Genomic DNA, 16280 nt, shown 5'->3' with positions numbered 1-16280 from the left:
ACCTGTGTAGTTAGTGTCTGTTTAAAATGTCCAATCAGTGAAGATATAAGTAAAGTGGACATAGTAAAAATGCAACTCAATGTTGACACACACTGTGAATCCTAACACTAATAAAGCATGCTGAAGACTGAGTAAAAAGATAAAAGGGACTTAAAAGCAATGCTGGATGAGAGAGAGAAAGAAAAAGGTAGAAGGATAGGCAGTGTAAAAATAGACCAGTATGTGAGAGACATGCACTGGGACTGATCCAGAAAGATCTGCCCCATTTACCCCACTTTACACTAGCACATTGGAACAGGCCCGAACAGAGACAGACACCCTACACTGCTGTAGACACGTACACACACACTCTCTCTCTCTCTCTCTCTCTCTCTCTCTCTCTCTCTCAAGCTCCTAAATTTAGTGTGGAATGTAAAAGAGAAGAGCAAAAGTGTTGCTGCTGCAAATGACTGAAGAATCCAGACGTTAGACCCCTTAAGTCTCTCTCACACACACACACACACACACACACACACACACACACACACACACACACACATTCCTCATTTTGAGCCATCTTATAATACACTTTGTTAATAAAATTATCCTTACTTGGTCAAAAGAATCTGCTGTCCATTTGAACATAAAACAAGAGACTGCAGCCCAGTTTTCTCTGACAGTGCTGAGTTCTGTTCAGTAAATCTCATATATGGGTTTTTGACATACTATCAAAAATAAATACACACTCAAACTTACGCATATCTCCAATTAGTGTTCTTAACCTAAGCAATGGACATATACAGAAGCAACCAAACAAAAACATGGTCATTCAAGAACTGAGGTACCAAGAGTGGTTAGAAACACTGCCATAACTGAACTAAACTAGGCCCATTCTGCAACACAACACACAATACAAAGTTAATTAGGCATGCAGTGACTGCTGCTGTTATAACTGCATATCAGTATTTCATAATGACATTTGAAGAGCTTCTTTGATATCTGATCAGTGATTAATAGATCAGAGGGAGGGGGTAATTGCACAGCAGCCGATAGTGGACTTGTAATGTAGGTGGAACTCATTTAATGTTAATGTTAAAGGTAGTTAATGTACAGTTACTGTAGAGTTCAGCACAAACCTACAATGTCTCTAATAGGGTAAACAAAACCCACCTCCAGTTTGTGCACACATGACCTATTAGTCAAGCACAATTTACCATAAGTGCTTTCACTGCCTACAAGCACAAACACTCATAAGCACACACAGCTATCCAGACTGCGCAATTTGCAAGGCAGCCACACACCATCCAACCACAAATTCAGTGGTACTTTTATCTTACCAGAGTGACTGTTCATCGGAAATGACATTGGTAATCCATTCGCTACAGTAAAAGCATGAGATCACTGGCTGTAATTGTCCAGACCATTTTAAGCTCTGCAAATACTAAAAGCTTTAAAAGGGCCCATATCCTACCTCCTAACAACATCTTGTTTTCTATTTTTATTCCCTAAGTTGTGCTTATGAGATTTATGAGGAGTTCATCAACAGTCACAATTCATTTATTCCGACTGACCATTTCCTGTGTTTCTTAATGGCCTAAACAAGCTGTTTTGTTTATTTTTTAATCTGGTAAATACATGTAATAAATACCTGCCCTAAAATCAGCCTCATTTAAAAGAGACAGTATTTGTTCAGCATGAAACAATCCTTATAACTTCAACATGAATGAGTAGGATGAAGGGGTGTAGGCTGAATAGGTAGATATTCACTGTACAGCTGAACGTTTGCAAATATACATTTACTACTTTAAGGTAGAAAGTATATATACCTGTATAAAACAGCATTAAATTAAATGAGACACACAGTGCCAAGCTAGAGAGGTATAAAGCCTATCAGCATTGAAGTGTGGAGCAGTGGAGCTCTTCAGTAATGGTGCTCCATTCAGTACCACTGAGGTGAGCTGGAGTGGCTTTTGTCATCCAGAATTATGCATTCAATATTAGTACCTGACCTCACTAGTGTTCTTATGGCTGAATGCAATCATACTTGTCATACTTTCAGCCACACAGGGTCTATGCAAATGCCTTGTGACATTATTAGAGTAAGAAACACAGAGCAGCCTGTATTTTCATCTTATATTTCATATATGAACTGTCTGGTTTGGAGAGTAAATGGTAATATTTAAAACATGAATAATACCTAAAACACTGTTATTTTTGAATAGTGATAGAACATCCTTTTCCCATGATATGGGCCCTTTAAGAGAGATAAAACAGTTACTAAATCTGTCCTTCTGTCTTACCCGAGTGATTGTTCACTGGAACCGGGAGTGGCTCTCTACGGCCTAAAGGCAGAGAAACGTGTCAGTGTGTATCGGTCACTTTATGTCAAACCTTTAAACGGTTTGTGCAGCACACATGCTCCGTGCAGTGCTTACCAGAGAGAATGTTTGGAGTTGAGGGAAGAGACTGGACACTGCCTACGAACACAAGATATTTTTACTTCCACAGACTGGAGGAGCATTCAGGTCATCTAGCAGTCAGCATGCCTGTAATATTACTGAAGCAATTAACACTGTGTGCGTGCACACACACACATACACACACACACTGATATCCTTCCAGCTCATACACAGTCTTTGGGGTTCTGCTTCATAGCCCATTGCTGAATCACTGCAGCATACACTCTTAAAAAGATAAAGTTCTTAAAATGTTCTTCTCTTGAATGCACATTTATTTGGAACAGAACCTTTCCATTACCCAAAGAAGTTAGCATGATAGTAGATGGTAGTATGATTCAAACAAAGAATTCACAGTTATGTAAAGGTTCTTCTGACCCTAAAAGTGTTCTTGAATGGTTCTTGGCTCTGAAATATTTATAATAATGTTATTCATTCATTTTCTGTATCGCTTCATCGTTTTCAAGGTCACGGTGGGTCAGGAGCCTTCCTGGAATCACTGGGCAGATACACGTTCACACCTATGGACATCTCTGAATAACCAATCCACCTACCAACCTTTGTTTTTAGATTGTTGGAGGAAACCGGACCACCCTGAGGAAAGATATGCAGATGCAGAGAGAACAAACCAAATTCCCTGGTTTTTAAATGCATTATGTTTCCTACAAATATTTTTATAGCCTCATTGTGCAAGCCCTTTAGTGGTCAGTCCACTTCTTGAATGGAAATAAACATTCTTTAATTCCTTTATGAAAGGTCTAGGACACTTTTGTCTTGGACTCTGTGGAGCTGCTATCAAAGTAGACAAAGTATTCTCCTTCTTCTTATTATTAGCAAAAATATCTGAATTAGGTCTAGAATAAGTCAAAATTAAAATGTATAAAAATATGTTGATATTCCTGCTCATGTATGAAGGCATTTTGGCACACATTAGTTTTCTTGAGGCTTTATGCACATTTGGGTACACATACATCCCACAGCCATACAAAATTCATCATATTATAATTATGGAAAATAATGGAAATTATTAAAAAAAAAAAGCTTTTTTGAAAGCAAATATCGCTAATGTAAATCATCAGGGGACCCAAAATGTTTGCATTATCCAACTGCTCGTTGGTTGGAGAGTTGTTTGCAGCCAATATTACAATAACAATTACAATGTCAAATACTGGAACAGCAATTTCCAAAAGCTACACTGAGCAATCTATTTTTACATGCACAAAAGTCTCCCTTTTATTATTAGCACTGAATCATGCAATTATTCTTTCACTTCCCTCAAGCATAAACACATTCAGAAAATTTCATAAACTATATCTGCTGTATCGACCACAAAGCACTCCAGCACCCCAAGAGATTAGAGTGTTAGAGCTCTAACATCATCTGTTAGATCAGTTAGCACATGATCTGTTGTATCAGTTTCCAAACAGCCATATATTCTGTATTTGCACAGACAACAGCAAGGATACCGGGATACAGTACCCCAATTTTCAAAGCACAAAAGCAGACACAGGTTAGGGAGACGCAGGTCTTCTGGGACTGATTTCAGTATCTGAATTACAACCCAAAGCTAAAATGTGGACCATCCAAATTGATCCCAGATTTTAAAGGTAAAGGAGGCAAAGTTAAATTAACTGAAGCACTGCCAAATATTCATTAGCTTTAACAGAGTTTATAAGTTTAATATCAGGGTGGATACTGATTCAGCATACACACGACCAGTGTATCAATCCAATCAGAAATAACAACTCTTCTGATCTTACCGGACTGGTCATTCATCATGCGGATGGCCTTGGCCTTGGCCAGTTCAAGAGCGGTCACCCATTTCTGCCTCTCCACCTCTGTGCTGGCTTTGAGGTGGTAGGTGCGACCCCCGCTGCTCAGGACAATATTGCAGGCGTCCTCTGTGTCGATGTGCGCTGTAGCTAGGTTAATGGTGCCGCGACATGTGTGGGCCATTTCTGCCTGAGTCCTGCAGGAGGGAATAAAGAGACAGAATGTGGACAGAAATGGTCAGATAAATGCATGGAAATGTGAAACACATGAGGGAATCGAACAAGTTTTGCAAGGGAAGAAAGCGGCTGTTAAAGACTATAAATGCTTAATGAACAGTTTGGGGACAGTGAGGCTAATGTAGCTGACACATAATGGAAGTGTTTGCCCACCAAATTACTAGTTAGAAATAAAAGCCTAGCACCAAAGTACTTGTCACAAAAATAATTTGCATAGCCAAACACAGCAGTAGCTTTTTTTTAAGCTAGTCTTCACAAATATATTCAGTGCATTTTTTATAATTAGCTACTCTAGCAACTTAGTTCCACTGTAAAAAAACATGCAAACTTTAAATATCTGATTGGCTACATTTTATTATTTTTAATATACCCTCATTTCAGAGAAGACTCCATAACAGTACTGTAGCAGGGTAATGACATGAATCTCAAACCACTTTCTACACACCGGAGTGCATCTAGTAAAGACATGTAAACACACACACAGTAGGCAAGATGCTGCGGAATGACAACCTTTTGGATGATGCCATGGCTGCACACACAGTGTCTTTTGGATGTATTACACATGTTTGTATGTGTTTGTGTAGGGGTACACATTATTAAAAAGTAAGTCACAGAGTCAAGTCTGTAGCCTGTATGTCTTTGTTTCAGAATGTGAGTGAGTGTATGTGTGTGATACTGTACGAATGTGAGCATTCTTTGCATCACTTCACACAGTTGTGAGTTCAGTGGGTAGAGCATGGAGGATAAAGAGACTATTGTGAGGCAGCAGGCCTGGAGCACAAAACAAAACCAAACAGGCAGAGGGTGAACCCTGCTGACCTGCAGTAACAACTCTTATCTCCCAGCTGGGGACATTTCCTCAAACTAAATTTAGTAACTGGACATGAATTGATCAACTGTGATTTATGTTATTCATGTCCAGAATGTGAAAGGACATTCATTAAATCTTAAAACTACAGATTGGTGGTGATTATGCAGCAGGGAAATGCAAGGACTGAGAGTTCAGTAAAGCAAAATAAGTAAATAGTTCCTTTTGTGGAGTATTTGTTAAACATGAAAGAGTGTGTGAATGGGTAAGAGTATGAGTGAGTAAGTGGCCAGTTCCATGTGGTGTTTTGCATCTAAACTGGCCAACATTAATTTAGTTTCAATTAAAATATATTTCAGAGACGCATTCCATTCAGCCATATTTCAGGGAACATCAAATATGTGTGTGAGTGTAAAAGAAACCTTGTACGGCACAGGCTATATTGAACTGAAGTCTTACCATCCTTACAACACCTGTCTTGTTAAATGTAATGTCTGCACTGTAAATGATGATAAACCCATTAAAACTGCTCATGTGTTTTGTAGTTGGAGTCACCAACACATCAAAACAACAACATTTCCAGCAAGTCAATGTAACAGCACTTACATATATAACCCAACACGTGTAGGATGTACTCTGTGGGCGGGGCTTAACTCCAGCAACCAATGGCTGACTATATCCCACCCTCCTGTCTAAAAACCCAGAGCTCAGAAGAAAGAAGTGAAAGCAAGACTGAGAGAAGCGTAACTGAGAAGATGCGCTAATAGAAAATAAACAAGTAAATACAGAAATATTCTCTGTATAAACCTGATTTTGAAACTCTCAATATTTGTAACAGTCCTTTTTACAAAATTTATTTTCTCTGTCATGGATTCTGCTTTTTGATTCACGAAACCTTTGGCCTTACTTTGACTCCACAGTATTAAGCCTGCATGACATCCATAAACTTAACCTAGCCAAGAACTGAGTGTGTTCTCATATATCTATTTCACACTGTCCACGCCTTCTGGAAGTGATGTGTGTGTGTGTGCGCGCATGTGTGAGTGTTCTAACTGGTCCTGCTGCTAAACACTGAGGTGCTTCTGAGTAGCAGCTCTCAAATGGAACATAAAACTCTTCTGATCCCTCTCTCTCTCACACACACACACAGTCACACACGCACACACACACACAAGTTTTGCATTATTTATAGTGTGTAGAATCAAGTGTGTGTGTGTGTGTGTGTGTGTGTGTGTGTGTAGGTATTGCTGGTGCTGTTGACAAAATATTAGTGCCAGACAGCTGTCATGAATGGGACACATTTAGATGTTTACACATATACTCACTCTCACTCTCTCTCTCTCTCTCTCTCTCTCTCTCTCTCTCTCTCTCTCTCAGGAGGATACAGAGAGATTGTGAGAGAAAGTGTGTGTGTGTGTGTGTGTGTGTGTGTGTGTGTGTGTAACTGAGAGCTAGAGAGCTAGAGAGAGAGAGAGAGAGAGAGAGAGAGAGAGAGAGAATGAATGAACAAGACCAAGAGTGAGAAAAGGTGATTAGGCAGAAAGACAGACAGAGGAAATGTGGGAGAGACAGAGGGTGGGGGTACTGGGGGCAATAGCGTGATATTTAGATCTGTCTGATTGGTCAGTTTCACATTCAGGTTTCCAGTGGCTGCCAAGTAAGTGGATGAGGCAGTGACGACAACATACAAAGAATAAAAGGGAAAAAAAGGGTCCAGTTTGTTCTAAAGGACACAGCCTGAGAACTGACGCCCCTGTCACTCTCTCACTCTCACCCACTAACACACACACACACACAATATTTGATCTATGAATGGTGTGGGCTTCTATTTATTTTGTCGAGACTTAACTTTAACTTTAACCCAATCCCTGACAATAACCTTAACCCAACATTACAATATGTCTTCACCCTAAAATGCTATTATTCACACTGTGGGGATCAACTGCAGACAGCTTCTTGGGCCTCAGCTTCCCTATATGTGTCGTGGGAAGCAAAAAAATGCAGCTTCTTAGACTACATTTCTAAACAAATATCATCTATGTACAGATTTCTTTACAGCTCCAAAGTTTAGCCTGAGTCCACAGTTAAAAGAACACCAGCAGCTTATTTGTTTAATCTTAAACTTTATACATATCAAAGTATTGTATTAATCTAAAATTAAACTGTTCATCTGATGATTACAGTTTTAAAGAGGTTTCATGTGGTTATTAGGAGTCCCATTTTCTCTATATTTGTCACGGTTTAAATGAATGACAGGTACTTCATCAAAATTTCAACTGAAATATTTGGTGGTTGGCAACTATTCCACAGTAATGTACTTATATTTGATTACAATATTGTCCCTTTTAAAGCCTGGCCTAATGTGTATTTGAGAATCCACTAGAAACCGCGTTATACAGTGAACAGCATTAGTACAGAATAGTGTAGAGAGCATTGCCCTGCTTTAATAAAGTCAGTAAAAATCACTGAAAGAAACAAACAAACAAAGGAGGGTATATGCCAGGAAAAATAAGGAGAGAAGCCACATCCATCCTGTAGAACACACATGCCTGCACACGCGCGTGCACACACACACACACACACACACACACACAGTAAGCTGTTCCATAAGTGGGTCAAAACTGTGAACATTAAGGACAAGAAGGGAGTGAGAGAGAGAGGGAGCGAGGAAGAGAGAGAGAGGATAGAAGAGCAGTGGTTTGTGTAAAAGATGGAGGGATGAGCTTTACCTGTCGTTTCCCTGAGAACACATCCGCACAAAACACACATCCACCGATCTGAGGCATGCAAAAGACAAAACAAAACACAGCAACACACACCGAGGATGAGTTTAACACACAAGAATGAATGTTGGCATGCAAACACATGGACACAAACACAGTAATGAACAAGGTTTGAAAAAAGAGTAAATTATATAAGACAACAATAAATAATGAAAGTGTAACCTTGATCACACATTTCTATCTCACTGTAACATCATACACACACAGAAGGTCTGGAAGAGGTTTGTAAAATTAAGAGAGTAGGGTCAACAGTGCTCTTTTATTTGGACAGAAATATACCTCAATGATGAAAATATATTTATGGTTAAAGAGCTCTATCTCACTTTTAAACATAAGATGAAATCTAAGAATACTAAATGAAATATTAAAATTCACAAATAAAGGATTTTTACTGTCATAACCAAGACAATGAGTATATAACAAAGTAGCTACAGCTCTGTATCCGTTATCTGTGTAATAATGAAAGATTTTTAAACAGCTACATCTGGGGACCTGCCTAGAGGAAGCAATTTGTTAAATTTACCTAGCACAGTGACTACAATGTTTAGGGGAGCACAGACTTGTCCAAAGTGAGATACTGAGATTTGTCTCCTTACCATCACGTTATTTGGGTACCTAGCATCTACCCCCCCAAAAAAAGCCCATGAAGATATCTAGAACCTATCGAATCGTTAACTTGAGTGAAAGGTCTATGTTTAGATTAAACAAAAGAGGGATGGTTATGCAGAGAGTAACAGAGAGGAGCCATATTTATGTTGAGTAGGTTAAATAACTAAAGACTGAGACAGATTGGCCAATTCAGTGACCACAACCCAACTGAAAACTGGGTACAGGCTGAAATGTAGAAAAAAAGATTATGACACCAGCATTACTAAATGTATTTCAAAGAAAGGTTAGATTTTTATTCTATCTTCAGTGTGAGATTATAGTAATTAGCCATGTTTTATGACCTTGTATACCCTATATACCTGACAGGACACACATTTAAACTTATACTTTAACACATATAATACTGATGAATTTTGAGACATTAACTTGAGTTACTCATTTTACACACTCAAACAAACAAGCAGACACACACATACAAACACACACACACACACAAAGAGTAACAGATATCTAAGGTTAAAGTGACAGAGTAAAATATAAGTGAAGGTAATCTAAGGCCCAAAAACCACAATATAAGCTCTTTAAGCTCTTCCACCCAAACGCACTTCACACCACCAGCTCAAATGTCCCCTTCGGATCAGTGGTGCTCAGATTGAAGCTTTGTGACCACTTCCTGTCAATTTTCTGACTACTTTCTGTCCACTTCCTGTCCTAATGCCCTCTAATCTGTATCAGACAGATAAGGAGGATCAGCACAGAGAAAGTCTGCCAGCAGAGCACAGCCATTTAAAACAAGGAGCAAAAGTCAATTAGGAAACTGAAGACATTTAAAGAGAGAGAGAAAGAAAGAAAGAAAGAAAGAAAGAAAGAAAGAAAGAAAGATTATAAAGCAGTAGTCAAATGTGAGTCAGAAAGAATGGGCAGACTCAGTGTCTTAAAAGAACAAGTGTAAGCAAAGCATTTGCATGAGCTCTCTCTCTCTCTCTCTCTCTCTCTCTCTCTCTCTTTCTCTCACACAGTCTTGTTCCAATAGTTTCAGGGGACATTTGATTACATTATTTTTATGGAGACTTACCCTAATGTCCCCAAAATGTGAGTGTGTAAACAGAGTTGTCCCCACAACATGATATAGATGCACATCTCCCACACACACACACACACACACACACAGACAAAAACATATACACCAACACACATTCACAGACAATCAAACACAGACATGCAGCCTTTCCATAACAGTCGTCTATTCTGAATATTCAGTGCTGCATATATACGTTAAGCTAATCAGATGTTCAAAAATATCTCTCAACAACAAGGCACTGGGGTTAGTGTTTGCCTAGAAGTGCAGAACAGTTCCCAGATCCCTGACTATGAATAATCACAAAAAAAAAAATCAGGAAATGAAAAATGAACAGAGGTCAGTAGTGGAGTGCACTGCATAAGCAAAATCGAGAGTCAGGGACTGTTGAAAACAAAGAGCTAAAATCATGGAAGAAAGCTGTTCATGAATTTATAGACAAACAGACAGATACACAGAACAACAATGAGAGGCTGACAGCACTGACATGGGTCAGAAATGACAAAGGCAAAGAATTTTTTTTTATATATATATTTGATGACTCATGAATCTGGGCCCATGGAAAACAGTTATTTTTACACTGTTACTGCAATTTTTTGCCAAATGCATTTTATTCAGTGCGTTTATTTTTTACATAGATAGTCTAATGCTGCTTCCAGGATTTTGGCCTGTAGTATATTATACTGATCCAAACAGATGCTCAGAGATGACACATCAATGAATAATCAGCAAAAACGAGTGAGAGCAAGAAGAGAAAGACAGAGACTAAATTTTAATTTGAAGGGGACATATAAGCCTGGTCGATAAAACGATATCAGTATGTATTGTGATAAACACATCATCAATATCAATGACATAAAATATGAACTACCAGGAAGGCTTATAATGAATACACAGATTTTGGCTTTATGATTAAAATTATATCAAAGATAACACACACCAATTGTTTTCCTACACTGGCTCTAAAACAGCCAATCAGATCCCTTCATAATGCACTATTCTATGAGTGATAAGCCAACAGCATTTCCCCTATAGTGTTCTGTAGCTTCTTGAGTCAGACAAAGTGCAGCGAGTGAGGGAACTGTGAATAAAAGGCGCTGGTCAACTCGCCAGTTGGGCAGTTTTTATCAGAAAGTGAACTGTCCTAGCCAAGAGAGGGAGTATAATGCTGCACACTGATTCATGGTGAATAAAGAGTGGATAACTGATTTTGTCAGCAATGGAGTGAACTGTCTGGAGGTTTAGCTTATGAGCTAATTTAGCGGTTTAAAAAATAAATGAATAAAATCTCCCCTGATATCATGCATCATACAGTGCTACATGCTAAATGATGTCATTAAAGTGTTTGTAACTGGCAAAGCTGAGAACTGAGCAAGTTTTCTTTGACAACTGTTTAAAAATATAGAAAGTTATTGTCCATATTGCCCAGGCACTTAAAAAAATACTTTTTAGTGCATGTGCACAAGACCCTTCCAGCCCACAAACTGTAAGACTACCTAGTCCGTGATTTATGGTCTGCCTATATCAGAAAACATGGGATAAATTAAGCTGTCCTGATGTTATTTGCATTTCTGATATCGATTGTGGAGTCTTTAGAATAGTACCACCATTTCATCTCCAAGATTCAGCTTCAGTCATGGTGTCGGCCCCTGAGAGGTAGGGTTAAATCACCAGAAAAATGAGAGAATTGACTAAAATTGAAAGCAGAGAAATGCTAGAATCAAGCAAAAGTGGCAAATTCGAGAGCAGAGAAGAAAGCGAAACAATCTAAGCCTGGTAAAATAGAGCTTCTGTGTGCGTCATGTGACACTGCTGCTTGCTTGGCATGAGCTGTGTGTGGGTCATTGTTATTTAAAGGAACAGGCCCTTCTGAACAAGGCTGTTTAGACAGGGGGAGAATAGTGCTGTTTTGTTTGATCCTTCCAGTACTTTCATCAAAGCCTGACACTGGCGTTTCATGAAGACTACGGGGAACTGGGAAAGGGGCAGAATATGTCACCTATAAAATCAAATTTGCCATCTATTTAAAAATTGTAAGAAATTACAGCATGGACCCAAATGTGACTGGCTTACCTTGCTGTATTCAACAATATTAATATCATAATAAATGTTCCAAACCAGTGTGTCTTCCTAGAGATAGGTTGACCATTTGACATATTTAGCATATGAACAGGCAAAGCAGGAAGCGCCACAACAGCTCACTATGGGATTAGAAGGCCTAATCAATATCAAAGGAAGTTTATTACTGAGTCATCAACAACCACCACAGACAAAGGGAACTAGTCTAAACATGAAAGTGACAGAACTCAATTTCCACTGAGTTAGAACTTGAGTGGTATTTACACATAGACTGTATTCAGACACAACTGACATCACATCCTTCAGGAGGAGCTTAGGGGAAGGTGGTACTGTCAAACTATATAAGCTGTGTTTTTCTACTACTCAATGTTCAGTCCAGCTCCGCTGAATCCATGGTACATTATTGTATCTTTCTACTGCTTGCTTTAATAAAGGTTTTCCATTTTTCATCAATTTTGAGAGACGTCCCATTTTTCCTACAGAATCTATTCAAAGGCTTTGCCTTTACAATCTATAACTTTCTGCCCCCACAGTAGTTAGGGTGTGAATATCCAATTTGGTCATATTAAAATGGAACCACATCCAAACAACTTACATTTCTTTACATAAAAAATATAATATCATGTTGTTAAATGTCATTCGTTGAAAAGACAGCTATGCTGAATATTATTTATAGCACAGACCAGAAAGCAGTGACATTAGAGGAAGAGACCGAAATAAAGCAGAGAGTAGAATGTGCTGACAGGACAGAAGACTTGTGTGTTTAGTGAAGCACACTGCTGAGAATCAGAGAGAGAGAGAGAGAGAGAGAGAGAGAGAGAGAGAGAAGTATTAGGTAGTCCAGCACAACCCTGGGGCCAAAAACATCCATTAGCCAACTCTACAAACTGTTCAAATCTTTCCAAGTCTCAGTAAATCACTGGTAATAATAAAACCATGATGTAATTTCCTATAAATTATTCCTCATTAGTCTCTCACTGAAATCATGTAAAAATTAGAATAGTCCACACCATTTGTTTTATATATATATATATATATATATATATGTGTGCAAAGAGAGAGAGAGAGATGGATGGATATAATAGAAAGACAATTCTGTTCATTCTGCTACAGCCGCCTTCAAAATTAATAATGTTCAGATATAATATTGTTATAATATTAATAACAATGTAATATTATTAGCATATATTTTATTGTGTAAATAATAGAGAACATTTAAAATGGCCCTATATATTGTAAAAATCGTTCTGCTGTTTACGTTTGTTTCTGATTCACAGAACTGAACTACGATGACTCCATACAGTTCAGGTACAATACCTTCAATATGTTATGTGCAGTTTACTATAAGCTCTAGATGACTTTACCTCATTTGCTCTTAACATTCTTGCTGCAGTATCCAATTACTCCAGCTCAGAAAGTATTCATTTACCCTGGCCAATGGACCAGAACATCATCACTGCTCAGGGCACATAGCTCTAACAGAGCACGTTACTCCATATCCAGAGACCCCCACCATTCACACCACACACTTGGAGATATAATATTTTCCCTGCTCTAACACACCCAATTAATTTAACTATCCAGCTTTCACTGTATTATTTCATAACTAATAATATTTTAACATGTAATTATGACTTTTTTCTACCAGTTGTATTCGAAAATGGTATGAGGAGAATACAAACTTCTGCATATAAATCTATCTATATTCATGTTTACAGTATAATGCTATACCATTTCAGACAAATATAGTACAATTTTCAAAGGAACCACATAGAATAGTTCCTTCATTCTGATGATTATACAGGGTTACAACAACATGCACTAAATGCAAAAGAAAATATATTAGCTGACCTTCATAATATCATGAATTGTATCATATTAAAATGGAACACATTAAAAAGAATCATTTAAGCATTCAGACAGCTCTGTGAATGGCCATGTTTCTGTTCAATATTAAATAGCACAGAGTTCAGGACTAGGACTAAGATGGACTAATCTAATGTGTGAGAAGATATAAGAATTTTGGATGTGTTTGTAACAGAATGAGACTAAGTGGTTGGTAGCTCTCCAATATTCATGTTTAAGCACTTGCTCTTATTTCATTGCCCCTTGATCATGAATTGTGTCCTAAGTGGCACTATCAAGATGAACCCGATGACCATCTGATAAGAAAGGCTGTGTCTGGAAGTAGGGCTTCTGAACTAGACCTGGTCACTGTTGTCTGAAAAAAATTGAAACACGGGGCACCATGATAAGAGTAAAGGTACAGATAAGAAACGTATGCCCAGTTTGTAGACACCCTTTACAACTAGTGACTTCAGCTGCTATATGGACCATCTTGCTGACACAGATATTCATTTAGGCATGAAATGGTTGTACAACCTCCACTGAAATGCATAAAATGAAATTAAATGCTCTGGAGCAGTTGCACAAGAGCCTAAAATCACCATGCTCCATCTCAAGTGCTAGCTAAAAACCCAAGAACTGGACTAAAGAGCAGTGGAATTGTGCTCTAATAAGTGATGGAGCTCCATCCATCATTTGTGAGAGGAGCTGGAGTGGTTTTTATGATTCAGAAAAAAAAATTGGCACCTGACCTTTTATGGCTGACTTCCAATAAATCCTCACAAAAATATTCCTTGATCTAGTCTCAACCTTTTTCCAGAAAACTATAAGATGTTACTGTAGCAAAGTGCAACAAACTACCAAATAATATCCTTTATTACATAAGAGATATAGTTGAGCTTATGTCCTTAAACATTTCACCATGTTGTATACCACTAAAGGAATCATTAGTTAGACGTGTTGTAGAGCAGTTCCACCATTGTTTTTTTTTTTTATTATTTCTCCAATCATTTACAACAATTGTAAACATTTTATAACTGGTGCTCAAATTTACTAACACATATCGTTTACGCTACAGGATGGATCTATGATAATAAATGCAAAATCTGACCTTGAATAACCCAGGAGGTGAAGAATACATCTGAATTACTGAATTATAATCTGATACTGAATTCACCACCAATAACAAATGTATTTAAGTGCAGCAGGAATCTAGGCAACTGTTGAAGAATGGTTCATTTTGTGCAGTAATGGATGTAATGATGGCTTTTGGAATAAAACATATTTACTGTACTCACTCTTGCTCTCAACATATGCATTTGACCAGATCATATTAAGAAAGGTTAAGAGTCTATTTACAGCTCATTTACACCCATGACCTTGAAGACTGATGAAAGGAACATTATGTCATATGTTATAATGCTGTGATGCTTTTGACTCAGGCTAGCTATTGCCCAAGGTTTATGTGTCAGTTACGTGAACAAGTACTGAAGACTTGACCCTGAAAGAGTTATATAATATGTAAGATGTAAATTATGAAAACACTTGAAATGACAACATTGAAATTCTGAGTGAAATAAGTGTAAAGGAGAAGGAAAATCATTTGGAACTTGCAATGGATGTCAATGTATAAACATACTGTGCAATTTCTATTGGTCTGTTTATCATGACATTTTTGTACAAAGGACATCTGGTATTTGCAACTATGAAAAATGCTAAATGAAAAACCTCATAAACAAATGTTTAAGTTTTTTTCCAACAGTGAAAATACATTGACTAAACTGAATAAATTGAAATAAACTTATGCACAACCTGCTAACAAATTCAGCTTTAAACTTCCCTTAGTTTTTGTGTGCGAAATTTACACTACACCACATCTGGAAAATCGGAGGAATCTCAAAGGGACCGACCTACATAGAGTAATGATCCAATTACAAGAGTACACTGTAATTGGGTTTGGTGACAGCCACCATATGTGACCCAGTAGCCTTCCCACACAGAGCAAGGCGAAATATGATTACCGCATCCGCTTCATGCCCATCCCCAACAACAGGTGCAGCTGCTGGCCCAGCCCACAGGTGATACCTGTAGATCACCCTTGCAAATTTAAACAGGCACATAATCCTTCTTGCAGATCCTTCCACATAATCAGATACCTTGGCTCCCTTTTGACCTAAGGCAGGATCCAAAGGTCAGGGATACTGATACACTTTATGTCAGAATGCAGCCAGACACACCTTTTAATTAGTGAATTCTTGTACTTGCAAATCTATTTAGTGTTGCCAATGGGATGATCTCAAGCATGCCAGGTCTAAGACAGACCATGGACTAGGGATGTTTGTGGAACAAGGGGATGGTGTTCTCTGAATTGATGGATCTTTAGATGCTTTCATACATTTGGGATTTGTTGAAGTGGCAGAAATATTAATTCAGTGACAGTACTTGACTTCTCTAATGCTCTATTATGCAGTCAAATCATCACAACAATGTCCCTTAATCTGATAAAGCCATCCCAAAAGAGTAGAAGCAGCAGATAGAGGACAAATCCTTATTAAACTTATTTGCTTTCTAAACTAAAACTAAAAATAATAATAAATTATTTAAATTAAATAAAATAACAAAAAGAAAAACCTA

At 37.9% G+C, this 16280-nt stretch overlaps 1 protein-coding gene across 2 annotated transcripts in view; it reads right to left on the bottom strand.

Annotated features, from left to right (window-relative positions):
* Positions 1-16280, bottom strand: part of LOC136677492 (oxysterol-binding protein 2-like) — a 74047-nt gene that overhangs the window by 56185 nt on the left and 1582 nt on the right. For both annotated transcript variants that reach the window (XM_066655055.1, XM_066655054.1), the window contains exon 2: positions 4196-4404. In XM_066655055.1, the coding sequence (XP_066511152.1) occupies positions 4196-4404 (209 nt within the window). The remainder of the gene's footprint in view (positions 1-4195; positions 4405-16280) is intronic.

The sequence above is a fragment of the Hoplias malabaricus genome, chromosome X2 (assembly GCF_029633855.1).
Source record: "Hoplias malabaricus isolate fHopMal1 chromosome X2, fHopMal1.hap1, whole genome shotgun sequence".
Lineage (NCBI taxonomy): Eukaryota > Metazoa > Chordata > Actinopteri > Characiformes > Erythrinidae > Hoplias > Hoplias malabaricus.
The sequence above is the reverse complement of the archived record's forward strand: the minus strand, read 5'-3'. Positions and strand labels throughout refer to the sequence as shown.